This window comes from Aythya marila, assembly GCF_965140915.1.
Source record: "Aythya marila genome assembly, chromosome: 16".
In the NCBI taxonomy this organism is placed as follows: domain Eukaryota; kingdom Metazoa; phylum Chordata; class Aves; order Anseriformes; family Anatidae; genus Aythya; species Aythya marila.
The window spans coordinates 12236143-12251807 of NC_139057.1; the positions used below are offsets into that span (position 1 = coordinate 12236143).

Here is a 15665-nt window from a genome sequence, read left to right on the forward strand (position 1 = left end):
AAATTGAATTAATTGAGTAGTGCTGAATGGAAACCGTACCAACTAGAAGGGAAACCAAGGTGAAAAACAGCACAGTATTGAAGAGATTTGTGCTTGTCAGCCACACAGCAGAAACTCTGCAGGAGAATAGTGATAAATGGAGGCAGTAAAACAGCAAGATATGTTGTGAGCACTCATTGGCATTGCTAGCCTGCTAAACAGCACACAGTTCTCTGTGATGTGTGGCTGTCTTTTGGGCATAAAAGACACTATCCCAAGTCGAGATCAAAGCCTACACCATTCACCTTTGACTGACTTCTCTAATTTTGTTCTTTCAGAGGTGATGTCTTAGAGAATTTACCCAGGTAAAAACTGGATTCATGAACACACTGGCAAATGTGCTAATGACGCAGTCGGCAGCCCAACGTCCTGACGACAGGTTAATGCTGCCTCTTCAGAAGGCTGGAGTGTCAATTTGTAGCATGTATGTGATAACAAAAACCGATTAGGGGAGTCAAAGGGGAGGAAGGAGAATGACTGGACTGGATCTGGCCTGTACACCGTTAGCAGAACAGACCTGCAGCAGGGGAGTTAAAAGAGAAGGTCACAAACTACTTTAGGCTGGAATAAAAGAATTTAAGTGGGAAAAGAGCCCTTCAGTTTTCCTATGACTGTACTTGTTGGGCATGATGTGTGTGGCATTTGAATCTGAGAACAGAGCAGACTGTTTCCAAGGTCAGGCTGGATGGGGCTGGGGGCAGCGCTGGATGGGCTTTAAGGTCCCTTCCAACCCAAACCATTCTGTGATCCTATAAAGTCTCCATTTTAAATTTCATATCACAGAATAAGTATATGTAAAAATATAGTCAAGGATATCCCAAGGGACTAAGAAAGACATGTCCATAGTTCCCTCTGCAGTGCGACTTACATTTCACTCAAGCTGAAAATCTCAACCATAACTGCAACCAAACACAAGCTACAAGGTAATCCAACTTCATAGCTTTTGGGTAGTTCTTGTTTCTCATTTGGGTAGTTCTTGGATTTTTCTTGAAAAATCACAAGCACGGTGAGTTGATGATTGCCAGGATGGAGCAGTTATGTTTTTTCATAAGGACAATAGCCCCTACTCTAACATTAATGCAATTGCAAGGAAAAAAAAAAAAATCTAAACAATTCACTTCATAAACCAGGTGCACTTTTCATCGCCTGGCTCCCCTACAGGTTTCTCATTGCATCCAGGCATCACAGAGAGGCTTGAATGAAGGACGGCACATGAATGAATGAAGCACATTTAATTTTCATCAAATTCCTGCAAAAGGGTGGTAATGAGGATTTAAACTGGCATCTGATGGAGAGGGAAGGAGAAAGGTGGGGAGGGTAGAGGTAACCATTTGTACAGATCCAGATTCATTTTTTTCTGCACTTACTCCATTTGCCTTGCTTAGAGCCTGGAAGTATATGCTGTAGCTCTTCAGGGGAGAAAGCGGGGCGTTCCAGTAGCCATTGTAGGTCTTGTTGTCGCCCACCGTGAATGGCTGCGTGACGGGCAGGTTGATGGGCTTCAGCTCGGCTGCAAAGTAGTGCGGGGAGTCCAGACTGGAAGCGTTCTTGTAGCTGACGGGGACAGAGAAGCATTCAATGATGTCCGCAGCTCTCCGGGCTTTCTGCAGCTTCTCCTCCTTGACAACAAGCTGGTAGACACTAAGAGAGCAGGGGGAGAGAGGAAGGTGAGATTAGAGCCCTGTGAGCCGTAGGTATCAAGGTTTCCAACAACAAAAGCAAATGGGAAAGCAACAAAAACTCAGCTAGGGCATGACAGCAAACAGCTCTTGGCACCCCGTAACAGGGGCAGCTGCTGTTATGTGGGCATGGTGCTGGTTCACTTGCTCTGTTGATTTAGTGAAAGTCAGAAAAGACTTCAATCACGTCACACTCTGGGAAAAGGAGTAACTACCACAACATCCAGTCAACAGCAAACTTTTAATGTGCTGAATATTAGAAAGCAGATTGTCTCCTTTCCAGCTACCAGGTTGAAATGTGAATTGTTGGCTTGGCCCAATGGTGACTGCATTGGAGGGGGGCATCCACAAGTGGCAATGTCCACAGGTTGTCAGCTCCCTTTTGAAACAATTTCAGTGTGCAAGAACCATTTCAGACAAACAAAAAAGTGTCCCATAACTTCTAAGACTCCTATTTCTGGCTCTGCCTCACATCTCTTTTTGAGATATAGCCTGGAATAAGAAGTTCTCTAACAGTAATTCCTGGTGTGCAAGTCTCCTCCTACATCACTAAAAGGCTGGTTTATATAGCAGCTTATATGAGCAGGTGGCTTCATCTCTCTTCCAATTCACTTTTGTTTCAGGAAACAACAGCAGCTCTTGATATTCTTTCCAGCTCTATGAAATGTTAATACTTTTCGATTTCTGCTAAGCCTTTGGTCTGTATGATACGTAATAGCAATCTTGTCATTTCTAGCTTACTCCTGCAGGCTCAAGGAGGTTGCATTCAAATGCACTCTGCTTTTTCCGCAGACAGTTAACAAAGCCCTTTACTTCAGTGCTGCTACAGCTGAGGCAGGTTTACTGTCTGCTTAACACCTCTCAGCCCTTTGACAAAGAAAGATAGCGCCGCAGTCATTTTACTTTTTGTCAGGGTATTCACATACACAGCCCTCACCTGTCTATGTCAGACTGGTCCTTTGTTTAGCTGGACAGGGGAGATCGATTAAAAGATTGGAAACAGCCAGCAGCGGATCCCTGTCCCTGCTTTAACAGGCTCATTGTTGCGGGAAGATTGGTGTGAAAAATTCCTAGCATAGTAATGGCTCACCAGTGCTTCTGTGGGAAGCAAAGTTCTGGCACCTTCAGCAAGCAGGAGGGAAACAAAACCTTGTTCGTGGTTTCGAACCCACTATTATTTCAGGACTGTGTGTATCTGGCACGCTCACTGCTCACAATGAGGAGGTCAGCGAATCATTTGGCAAGCTCGCAGCAAAGCAGGCTCCCACTGCTAGACACGAAAGCAAATAATCTTTACAAATATCACCAATTTATGAATCGCTTACAATTTAAACTGTCCTCGTGTAGGCTGCTTAGGATGCTATTAATGTTCGCTAATGCAGCAGGAGCACCCACCAGCCGTACAGACTGCAGTCTTTACTGATGCCCTGTCAGTGCTTTGGAAGACTTTCCTCAATCCTGCTGTTATAGGAAGTCTTAATAAAATATTTTAAACCTTCTCTGGTGTTTATTTGTTGATTTCTAAAATGATAATCAGGTTTCTCAGCAACACTATGTATCCTCATCGAGGGTGTAGTAGGAGCTGTAAGAAAAAGCCTGTTTAACTTAAACCTAAACCTTAGCAATAGGAACTTGTAGTTTGCCGTTTTGGACACTCTTTACTAAGAGGCTATCTGCAGATTCATATTCTCACACTTCACTTTGGCAATAGTAATCTACATTGCTGCCAAACAAAAGGAAGCTTTTTTTTTTTTTTTCCCTGACAAAAACATGCAAAATTGTGGCAGACCTTCCTATTGGCATTTGCCACATGCCTTCTTACCTAAGAAGTGGTTGTTTTCTGCTGTATACAATCATAAAAGTCTGTCTTTGCCAGTTATAGAAGAAGTTTTCTGTGTAATACACAGGCATATATAAATCATCATATAAACATAATAAAATCTCCTTTGAGCCTAGACATGGGCCAAGGGTCCCCTCTTCCTACCTCCCCATCCCTGCAGTATCCAAAGGACAGCCTCGTTCTCTTTGTTACCCCCCTTGCACGTGGTGAGCCCACAAACCTCTCTCTTTTAGAAGGGGAAGCTCCCAGGGACATTAGTAGCCAGACAAATGAACTCCTTCCATAATCAGAGAACTTGCTCATCTTTGAAGACATTCTCGGTTTCACCCTTGACTGTTCCCATACCTACTCCACTATTACATGCGGTTTTTATCATGAGCAACAGCTTTGATGCACACCGAACCTAATAACAAATACTCTTTTGCCTCTATTCGTTCACATTTTAGCTTTCCTACTTAGCCATTAATGCATATTTCTTCCTTTCATGAGGACAACTCACCCTTTTAATGACCTGAAATTTTACTTCTTATTTTTAATGTTTTTTTTTTTTTTTTCTTTTGGAATCTTTTCAGATGTCTCTGGAAGCATAACAGCACGTTCATGAGCATTCAACTGAAATGTAATAGATATCCCATTTGTGTTCACGTTAAAACACCATTAATCTCCTGCTCGAATACTGCCTTCTTTTCCTGTGAAACAAGTATTTGAGCCAGCATTGCTGTCATTATTCCCTCTGTCTAAAAAACTACTCTCTGGTGAAACAGAATGAGTTACTGATTGCATTACTTTGCATTTTTTTCCCCTGTGCCCTAGGTCACACCACCTGATACAGCACTCGTACCTCTGTGCCCTACCTGCTTGACTCAGTGACCATCATCCTTCAGCCTCACTCTTCTCAGGCTCTCCGTTATCTGTAGTGGTCAATTGGGCTCTCCCAAAGGTCAAGTGGCCAAAAGAGAGGCCACTCTCAAAGATTCAAAGATTACTCTGCACTGAAGATACTCTGGGAAATTGTTTCTTTACCAAATGGTTACTCTGCATCTCATTTTTTGATCCAGATATTTTGATCCAGTCCCTCCACAACTGCAGGATTCACAATTCAACCCTAGCTAGTAAACAGACAAGCACAGTTTTTGTTTTGCTTTTCTGCCATATTTTTGTTTTCCAGGTTATGTTTTTTTCCTCGTGTCTTTTTTTTTTTTTTTTCTTTTTTTTTTTTTTTTTTTTTAACCTAGGAGCAGAATTTTCCTGAACTGCCTTCAGGACATTTCCAGGTATCAGCTTCTCTGCATTAAACAGTGAGCTGCTGTAAGGCACATCGAGGGGTTACGTGCCTGCTACCAGCAGCACTAAGGTTCCCTCCTGCTTGCCTTTCCATGGGAACAAAAAGCCAATGATCCTACAACCAAACAACATTCCTGTGGGAATTCTGGGTAGCAAGCACGATGGCCAAACCATGTGTATTACCACAATAATTCCTAAAAGAGCAAAAGTAATTCAACTTTGCTCAGCAGATGATAACTTTCCGTGACAGATCGTGACCCCTAAGATTGCAGCCAAGCTCTAACTCAAAATAAACTCCATAAGTATGATCTGCCCTTTTGGTCTGCAAAAGCACTTCAGCTGCAGACCCATTTCTGTTTCGATGCCGAGCAGGGTCAACCATTTGCAGCTTGTTACGACCGACAATTTTTGCAATACACAGCATTGTGATTACAAGCAAGGAAAGAGGAGTACTTTTCTGAAAAGGAGTGCTAGATGGAAGGCAAAAAGGGGGCAATGGAAATACTGCGGAGATATCCAAACTATTCTATTAGCTCTTATTCTGGCTACCAGGTAGGCAGTAACATAGATCTCCTGGGGCTTTCCTCCTCTCAAGCTTCAAAGCTACTGCTTCCAGCCAGAATCAGCTAACACTGCTTTCATAGCAGGAATCAATACATCAGTTGAAAATGCCCAGCTGGATAAAAGAAAGTTTCACTGTCATACATTGAAATTATATTAAAAGAGACAACAAAAGCAGAGCATTAAAACTAGCAATACCACATAACAACTTCAGTACCAATAAACTGGAAGCAGGCACCGTTAAACTTACTATTTCATTTTAATTTTTAATATTCAGGCGCATTTGCAAACACTGCAATCAAAGGCACACATCTGCATGCTGCAGGGGAACAGAAGCAGGGGTCTTGCCTTCCTAGCGCTAAGCTACTCCAAACCACCTCACTGCAAACAAGCAACACTGTTATCCTCATAAATGGCAAGAAAAGAATGGTTTCCAGATATCCATAGCTTTGCTCTCGAGAGAAAACTCTCTAGGGATTCTCAAATCCGGGCCGCTAATCGAATGCCTGACTTCCTGAAAGGCTGGAGAGCTCACTGCCCTGTTGTGCAGCTGCACACACTTATTAGAAAAGGAGGCCAAAACTGACTTCCCTGATAAATCTCACAGGTTTTATATAGATAAAACCACATTACTTTAATAGAAGCTTTTTAAAATTTTTGACAGCTCCATTCTAAATCACTGATAAAAGCACCAGCCATAATGGTCGCCACAGCACAAATGTTGTCTGCAGAGGAAGAAAATGTGCTCTTATCATCATCTACGAGGTAATCTCTTAAATTTTGAGTTCTCTATTCAGTGTAGAAGCACAAGTGTGGATAATCAACATTCCAAATCACAGCCCCGTCTCTGTGCTACTGAGAGATCTCTGAGCTCTGTTAGACTTCACTTTCCCCTGCCCTTTTCTTTTTGTGCTGCTTGCAGCACAATTTGAGGATGGTCTGAGGAAGCAATTGTCCAGAAATCTAACCGTGGATTTAAACCAGACTCAAGTTTTGGATGTATGATGCACATGAATGCGGGAGGAAAAGCTGTATCAGAGCTTTCCATAAAGTATTTGGCATCTGGTCTGCGCTCTTCGGTATCCTAGCATGTTAGTTAATTAATGATAATTAATACCATTTCTTCCTAATATTACAGTGACCTCTTCACCTGACTTATTAACGCTTTAAAGAAACAATGCTTCAGCAGTTAAGCACTTCATGTGGACCCATTTTTGTATTGAATTTTCTTAAATTTAAAAGATTAATATTTTTTTCATTTAATTTTAATATTTAACACACAAACACATTACCAGCTGTATATTATTTCCAACAGTATTTTCTCCTGGGGAACAAAAACAAGTGGCAATTAGTACAGCCTGATTTTGCAATGCATTTTTCGCAGATGATTGTGAGCAAGCATTGTAGTTCGCCCCACAGAGAGCAGGGACTTCTCATTTTTAGTTCAAATGAATGCAGTATTTTCAGGATAACTGTCTGACAGGCTACAGGAAATAAGACAGCACCAAACGGTAGTGGTTTCCTTATTAATAGTTATGTTAATTCAAAGATGAAGGACATAAAAGGGCAAATGAATGGGGCAAGTCTTTTCCATCCTAATAGCTGTGCCAGCTCAGACTGAAGGCACACAGCAGCCCACGTGGAGCTATACATTGCATTTCCCTTGTGGCACCTCTTCTATGGAATTAGCACACGCAGCACTTCTGAAAAGGTTACCCAAACACATGAAAATCAACCCCAAATACTGTCTGACCAATCTGTGAGACTTAACACTGCACAGAGATGAGCATAAAGAGTGCATACAAACAGGGGCAAAGGCGTGATAATTAGAAGGGCCAACAGCCAATCCAGCTTCTTTCCTCCAATTCACGATGGAAGTTTTTTTAAGATTCATACTCTTAAGACCACGGGAGTATTCTCAGCATACTGGTTCACACCCTCGGTGCATATCATACAGAAACCCCAGACACTATGGGCTGATTTCCCACTGTGGAGGCCTCCCAACCCACAGGAGGCAGAGATAACGCCGGGCTGACCAGACACGAGGCCTCGCTGGAGACACTCCCTGAAATCCCCCCTTGGACCGACTTCCTTGCATGACATTTAAACATGGCAGTCCTGATCCCAAAAAGCCAAACTTTCATTTTTAGATTGACAGTTATGGCAAAGCACCCATGCTACAGGTACTCATGTTAGCTTCTTTCCTTATCATTTAACTTAATGCTCTAGTAAATTTGGTTGAACCAATTTAAGTTCAGTGCCTTTATTCTGTCAGCAAGGAGCCATCTCCCAGGATAATACTGGGATGAGAGGGTTGATGTGGTGCCTGAGCCTCCATTTAGCACTTTGGTTAACTATTGTATGTGCATATGCTTACTTTATGGCCAAGTTGATTTCAGTGATGCAAACTGAAATGGAAAGGTAGCATCAACGTCTTTATTTTCAGTTTCTTAGAGGTATCTGTTCAAAACCTGAATTCTGCCACACAGGCAGCAAGAAGCAAGATTGCACCACCCACAAAAAGGAGAACTCATAGCAGTCACACACGGAAAACAAAGGTTCTGGGGAAACGGAGTGATTCTGTGAGCCAGAAACACTTCAGTATCCAGGCATACGTTTTCTCCTAATGGGAAATGTGATGAAATATAATAGGGATGGAAAATAGAAATATCATATAAAAATCTATCCGTTCTCCATAGAGCTCACTCTAAAAAAAGTTAAATTAAATAGTAAATGAGACCCTTCTTAAAGTATGCCCCCAGCCTTCCCATGAACTTGCGCAGAAGGGATTGTATAATAAATTCAACCAAAAACCACAAAGTCTAAAAAAGACTTATAGAACATAAGTGATTTTCTAATAAAATTTACAAGAACTGGATGTGTAACAGTCATAAAGCCAGCTGCTGAGTCCCACTGCTCTGAACATACTCCGCACCTACAGCTCCACGTTCCTTTGGGTATAAGGGTGAACATCTCCTCAGCAGCCTTCTCCCACAGCCTTGTAATCAAATGCTCAGGAATTAGAATTGACTCTGCAGACAGTTTCTAGGTTCAAACAAGTGCCAATATACGCCTGGGAATCGAGTTACCTGCTTCATACGTTCCAAAATTTCACCCTTAATATCTTCTGTGCACCTTTAATCAGAAGCTCTGAAACTAATCTACAAAACATAATGAACTGGGTTTCATAGCCATCTAGGATGTACATACAGGGACCCAATACACTGTTCTCCAATTTTCTCTCTATTTAGGGGCTGATTCTAACCCATTAAAATCAATTAAAGATTGCTACAATTTCCAAACGGCTTTGAAACAGCTCCACGCGGAACACAATATGCTGAAGTTAAGATTAGCTTTCAATAAACATTTTTATGCAAAAAATATGAAATAAAGATTTCCTGCAATGTCATCTCCTGCAATATACTTGGCTATTTCAAAGATTCCAAAACTAGTCCATTATGAATATTGGGCTGCACTGCCATCAATATAATCATTAAAAGAAATCAGCTTCTTGGCATCTGCAAGAAGGCATTCACAAAAATAAAGCTCATAATAGTGATGCTACTTGAGGAAATAGTCTCTCATATTGCAGTTATTACACGAGATCCTTCATTTTGAAGTTATTTTTGCGTGCTCTTTTAACACTCATTTAAATTAAACAACTCTTCTACTATATTCTCTGAAGTTGAAGAACACCAGGAAAACATCAGAATTCAGCCACATTAAAAAAAAAAAAAAAAAAGGTAATTACTGACATTGCTATGGGGGGGAGGGGGGGGGAAGAGGCTGAGATAGAGCCAGTAGTAATGCAATCCATTTAATCAAGAAGTCTGATAAGAGTCTCTTATTCACTCTCATATTCAGCTCAGCAGTCTAGATTTACTAGCCTTCTAAGGCATGTTTTACCCTGAAATTCATGAAACACAGGGTGGTGATTTCACACTTGGCTAACACTATGGTATTCTATCACTCCAAGCTTAGTTAAATTTCTATGGTGACTGAAATGGACGCTAGAAAAAAGTAAGAAAGTTTAAAGTCTGAGCCTATCTCTGCATGCTCTGTGTAAAGAGAAGAGCCATGCTCCCATGTTGTCCCCAAACAGAATATGCGATGTGACAGCTACCTGTGGGAGTAAGTGCACCGAGCGTCCTGCCCAGTGTCACACAGCATCAGGGGCACGTAAACAAATCCCCATATCCCTGTCCAATCTTCCACCCACCAGACAGCATGTCCTTTCTTATGCAGTTTGGAGTTTCCAGCCTGAACTCACGCTAATCCTAAACAGTCTTCAAAAGAAAGGCAAAATCAAAGACATGCTACTTCTGTGCATCCCCGGAGATGCGACCTGCAGAGATGGAGCAGCAACAGTGCTAGGGAAGAGAGGTGACCTGGAGACAGCCTCTCTCTTAAAAGTGTACCCCACAAAAGGGGCAACGCCTCATCGATCTTCCAAAACCTAAGCACATACAATGATGCTCTACATAAACAGCTCTGTTGTGTGTCTGTATATATCTACATATATATATATATATAGATACATATACATATGTGTGTACACACATTAAAATTAGTGATTTCAACCTCATAATGTTCTACTCACCATTACTTCTAACAGTGACTAAAATCCTTTTGAGGAAGGACAAATATCTAAAGAAATCTAAAACCAGAAATATTTCCCTGCAGTTGTGAGCAGGTCTAATAATCACAGCAGTACCTGTGCATGGCAAACAAATGTGGTAGCACGCACAAAACGTAAACGCTTGTCAAGAAGACAACTGTATTGAGAGTCAGTATTTACAGACTAAAAGAAGGATTTGCGTGCTTAAAAGCTCATTTTTTCCAGCTATAACATTTGGTCTCATAAAGATGCTAACCATACTCACAATATTGCCTTCTTTCCATCCCCAGACCACCAGAACACTGCAGCTGCATCTATTTACCTGAATTATATATGCATCACTCTTTTAAATGCCTTAAATTCTCTCAGTTTAACCTTCCTGGAAATCATAGTAATAAAAAAGTAAAAAATAATAAAGAACCAGAGGGCATTTCAAAGCTCTGTGTTCCATTATCTCCACCATCTCCATAAACCTGACCTGGCTTGCAACACAGATTAGACATAATAGCTGCTGTTCCCCCGTGGAGCAGGCCCAGTCCCTATCTCTCCAGTTCAATGTTATTTTGTGCTGGCAGATTAAAGATAATGAGTGCAGACAGATATGGCTTTCGCTGCAACAGGAGCTAATGTGAGTGGCTTTGGAGGTGTTTTTTCCCTCCTGAACCACCTGCCATCTGTTTGATCTGGAGAAAAAAAAACACACACAACCCTTTTGTGTTAATGTCGCTTAGCATTAAACAGGCATCGCTGACTGAGGTCTTACCATCCTCAGTGATCGCTCTGTTCTGAGACAAGAAGATAGCTGCAAGGACAAGAAGAGCCAAGGCAGTTCTTGAGCAGCCTGTGGGATAAGGCTCGGAGGTGGCCGTCCCTTCCCGGGACTACCCGGCGCGTTCTGCCATGTCCTTCAGAAAGGTGCTGGCTTGGACAAGGGATGGGTTATATTTGCACATGTTCTCAGTCAGAATGAGACTGGGCCATTTCCAATGGCTTCCATGAAATTAGGCCAATTTCCACACAGAAACAATCCAGGGTGCGTTTTGAAGTTTTTTACAGAGCCACAGTTACTTGACTACATAGGGAAAACTGATACATAAGAATCCAAAATACTTTTTTTTTTTTTAACAGAACAATAGCATTTATTTATTTGTTTATTGGCCTAAAAGGCTAAGAAAAACACAAACAAGGAGAACTCTCTCTGCTTCTAACCTCAGGAGAAGCTTCATTACTAGGTAAGGCCAACGCGGTCAGCTAACAGCCTACTGGCAGTCAGATCATCAACATACAATAGAAAAGATGAGGTCTCCTGGGAAGCAATAACACACATTTCCAGCATCTGAAAGCTGTAGGAATACCAGCCAAATTCTTTCTGCCTATTCTGGACACTTTGTGCTTTTCGGAAAGTGCAAAATGATCATGCTTCTGCCACTTGGGGAGGTCATAAGTGGCACCTTCGCTTCATCTGCCCTGATCACAAGTAAATTGAGAATGGAAAAAGGGGGAAATGGAAGGGCTGAGGGTAAGGGCTTCTCTGCAGCAGCTCGCAGCTGGCCTGTTGTCATTTGTAGACACCTTTGTGAATTCCCATCAGAGTAGGAACGGGGCAAATTTAAACAACAGGAGGTTGTATCTGATAAAGACACGTTTCACCAAATCCCTTCAAAGCTAAGCATATTTTTGATGCAACAGAAAACATGAAATACAGGGTGCACCCTTTGGGAGGAAAAAAAAAAATACACCTAACTGGCATCAACATCAGCTCCTGCAATTACTTTGGAATCTGCCAAGGTGGGTACCGAGGGAAGTCAGCATCGCTTTCTCGTCTGTTTTGCTGCTTGACCTTTCCAGCAGAAATACTGCTCTCCTCCTCTCCCTTCACCTTCTTCGTCTGCGCCGTGACTACTTTTAATTAAACCAGTCCTATTTCCCCTTCCTTCTGCACAGTAAGCAAATCTCGCACCATCTCCTAGCTCTGCCTTTTGCTTTGGAAAAGCGCTGTGCAAGGGGAACTGAAATTACAGAGAGGCAGAACAGCATCATGGCTGCAGAGGTTTGCTCTTCTGAATTGTCTGGCTGCATTTATGATAATCCCTTCATTCCATCTGCAGCCCACGCACTGGTGCAGCAGCCCCCTTTTCTAGTTCCAAGAAATTATGCATTCATTATGTAGGAAATTAACACCTCAAAGCAAACTATAATTAGGAATTCTTCAATTCGGTTTATGCTTTTTCAATTAGGCCCTCTATAATTTTAATCACGGGAGCATTAACATGTTTCCGGAATTTATATACCTGTAGTATAATTAAATCCTGAAACGCCTTAGTCTGCAACAGCAAAGCAGAGCTTACTCATCTTCCCTTTTATTGCATTTTTGTGTTATTGTAGACACATTGAGGGGCACCTGCTAGTGCAAACACTGCTTGCCACACGCAACAGAAAGGAGGCTGCTTGCCCTCTGAACTCCTCATCCCTGCTCCTGGTGGAGGGACAGGCTGGATAAAGCTTGTGCTCTGCTTCTGAGGGATGGACGCTTGCCAGGGACTAGTGCCCAGACTCATCCCATCTAATTTTAAATACCTAAAGGAGCCGCTTCAATTAGATGCATCTTCCTTGATGGTCCGTGAAGAGAAGCACCCTTCTTCCTGCGGGCAGCTCCCACCCTGGGTAGCTGTGGTCAGGCTCAGCTCACCCCATCTAAAGGTCTGACCCAAGGGCTGTCGTAGGCAAAAGAAGGCCTGGTGGTGTCGCAAGAAATTCAGATTTCAATTTTTAAACTGTTTAATGCAGTGTGCTATTGTTATTTTATTCTGGGATAACACAGGAGGGGCTTCGGGAGCTATGAAACACATAGAGAAACGTCTTCAAAAAAGAAACCGGCAACTATCGGTATTTTCTCCTGTTCCCTCCTTGTCTTGCTGGTTGACAGCTTGATGTGAGAAAATGGCCATCAATTTGTGATTCTCATCTTAAAGTTCAGACTTCATTAACCTTTTGATTGCTGGAATTTAATCTGACAGTTTACGTGGACAGTACAGAAGATTTATGCAAAAACACTCACTCCCCCCACTCTCAATATCCTCAGGCCTTCATAAAACACTGAAAAATGTTAGCAGAAGCTTCACCGTGCAGCTAATAAAATGCTGCTTGACACACAAAAAAATTGTCTCTGTGTAATTTGATTGTTAAAATATTATAATTAAAATATATGTAAATTTTATGTCTTTCCTCTCCCATTTCCAGCTACTGCCAAACTCTCAGCGGAATGGTTTAGACAGACACAGCAGGTCACCCAGGCTCAGAAAACAGGCATGTTCCTAGAGCTGATAAATGGGCAAAGGCAGTTTTATGACATTTTAAGGGACAGTACACTCAGATGTTGCAGCAAGAAAATGCATTTCCTGTACCAGATGAGACAATTGACCAAAACGCCACTTATCTTCACTTTTTAGGGCCAACACCTGACTCTGCAGGGGAACTAAAAACTCTTGAAATATCAATTCAATCAATTATGCCATGCTATACAAAAACAAACAAACAAAAACAACAAAAAACATTCCTCCCTGATACTTCAGGTTGTCACCTTGTTTCCTGATATATCCCTACATTTCCATCGTGCTTCCCTCCTGATACAGTAGGCAAAGCACTTTTAAGACCCAGACTAACTCCAAGTATCCCTGGAGTCATCCTGCAAGATCTAAACCCACCATGCAACAACTCCAGCTGAAATGGAAGCGTATGCACAGTCCTGCTGTGCTCTGGTCAGCTCACCAAGGTTAGGACACATGGATGAGATCAAGCCTGAAAATGCTCGCTGCAGCTCTTCTCTGTCCCTTTTGGGGGTGTTAATCACACCCGTCTATGCAGCTGCCATTATTCCTAAACCTTCCCGTAAATTCTCGTTCTCTTTCTCACAATCACATGCTGTTAATGAAAGAGCAGACCTGGTTTACCTTTAAGAGGAAAAAAACTGCTCATTTACCTTCAAACTATTGCCTAAATTAAAGACAGAATGCTATGCAGGAGAAGCCGGGCTTGAATGATTTCAGAACAATGTCCCTGAGGTATATTATGGGAGATGTTAATTAATACAGATAATTAGTCTTATAATATCAGAAGCCTAGATTGATAATCTCATTCCTCATTAGATACTACAAAATTAAAAGATCTAATGCAATGACTGTTTGCCCTGCGTTCAATCAACCAAGCCATGTGATGCATACATTTGAATATGGGTTTAGAAGAAGCAGGCCAGGACTTTTATTTCCTAGGTATTTATAACACGCCTATCAATGCAACTGAACTTTCAGAATTACCAAGGGCAGGATAATTTGTTATGCTCCCCACAGCTTTCAACATTAGAACCTTTTTTATTGTTTCGCTGATCCTTGACTCCAGTCTTTATTTTCAAGCAAAAGGTATTCTGCGTGGGAGTTTTAAGAACAAGAAATTGCCACCCTTTCCTGGCATTAATGAATTAATTATCAACATAAATGCCTGAGGCAAACTCATGCAATAACACTAAGAAGCAGCAAAGCAACAAGCTGAAAAGCATCGCTCTCTACATAGCTACTGAGACGTAAACACCAAAGCCCCGATCTGCAAAACAAACAAAAACCCAGCAAATTTTATAAGTTTATAGCTTTTTGTTTGTAGATCCCATTCCTCTTCCACCACAAAATCACAGTCACTAGGCTTGCAAACACTCCTTTGTAGCCATAGAAAGAACTAATATGCTTTGAAAACAAAATCAAGATGCCTGTGGGAAGGATATAGGAAAGAGAAACTCAGTCTGAAGAGATGATGGCTGAAACCATGAGAAAAAATTATCTGGAGATTAAAGTTCCAACCTATAAATTCAGAGATTCAAAATTTCTACTTTGTTGCAGACTGAAATGGAAGACAACTTTTATCCAAAGCCTCAGTTCTCCAACATAGGACGGAAGCAATGCCACTGCCCTGCATCACAGGAAGTTTTCATTTGTTATTATGTGTAGGTATAACATAAATACACATATACCTCAGAAATTGTTTGCTTGGAAAATAGCTTGAGCAGAAGAACAGAAAAAAAAAAAAAACACTTCTTAAGAAGTGTGTTCTTAAGCGCTGTGTTGAATAGCAACACAACTGTATTCTCTTGATCCATTTAGCAACACATAGACCAAAAACATTTCTTATATTTCATGCTTGGGAGACCAAAAACGAGGTAATACTCAAGAGTAACATGGAGCTTGGTTAATATAAATTAATGTCTCCTACCAGCTGGCTGTTGATATGAAAATACTTGTTTCACCTTTATTCAGTGCTTCTAAGTATACTCCAAATATTTAAAGTCCCCTTCTCCTATGTAATTTCCTTATTTCCTTTAAGATGTACATTAACACAATAAAACACCCATCCTCACCAAAGTGATTATGTGTATCCAACCATTGCACGTATGCATCATAAATGACTCTGACCTGAATATATTTGTCCAGAATCACTTACACCAACTCCTTACACAGCATCTACATATATGCACTCACATGTACGTATGCATGAGGTTATGTGCAAAGTTTGAACACCAGTGTTCCAAAAACATTCCTCTTTAGCCCAGTTCAGGTTCAGGTGCCTAAAAGGCCATCAGGTACCTCCATGCTGTCAGACA

The 15665-nt window shown here is 41.5% G+C and overlaps 1 protein-coding gene across 1 annotated transcript in view; it reads right to left on the reverse strand.

Annotated features, from left to right (window-relative positions):
- PTPRT (protein tyrosine phosphatase receptor type T) overlaps nt 1-15665 on the reverse strand; it is a gene marked incomplete at its 5' end in the record, with an annotated part of 444059 nt that overhangs the window by 90559 nt on the left and 337835 nt on the right. The window contains one exon of the mRNA XM_082773668.1: nt 1407-1680. Coding sequence (XP_082629794.1) covers nt 1407-1680 — 274 coding nt within the window. The remainder of the gene's footprint in view (nt 1-1406; nt 1681-15665) is intronic.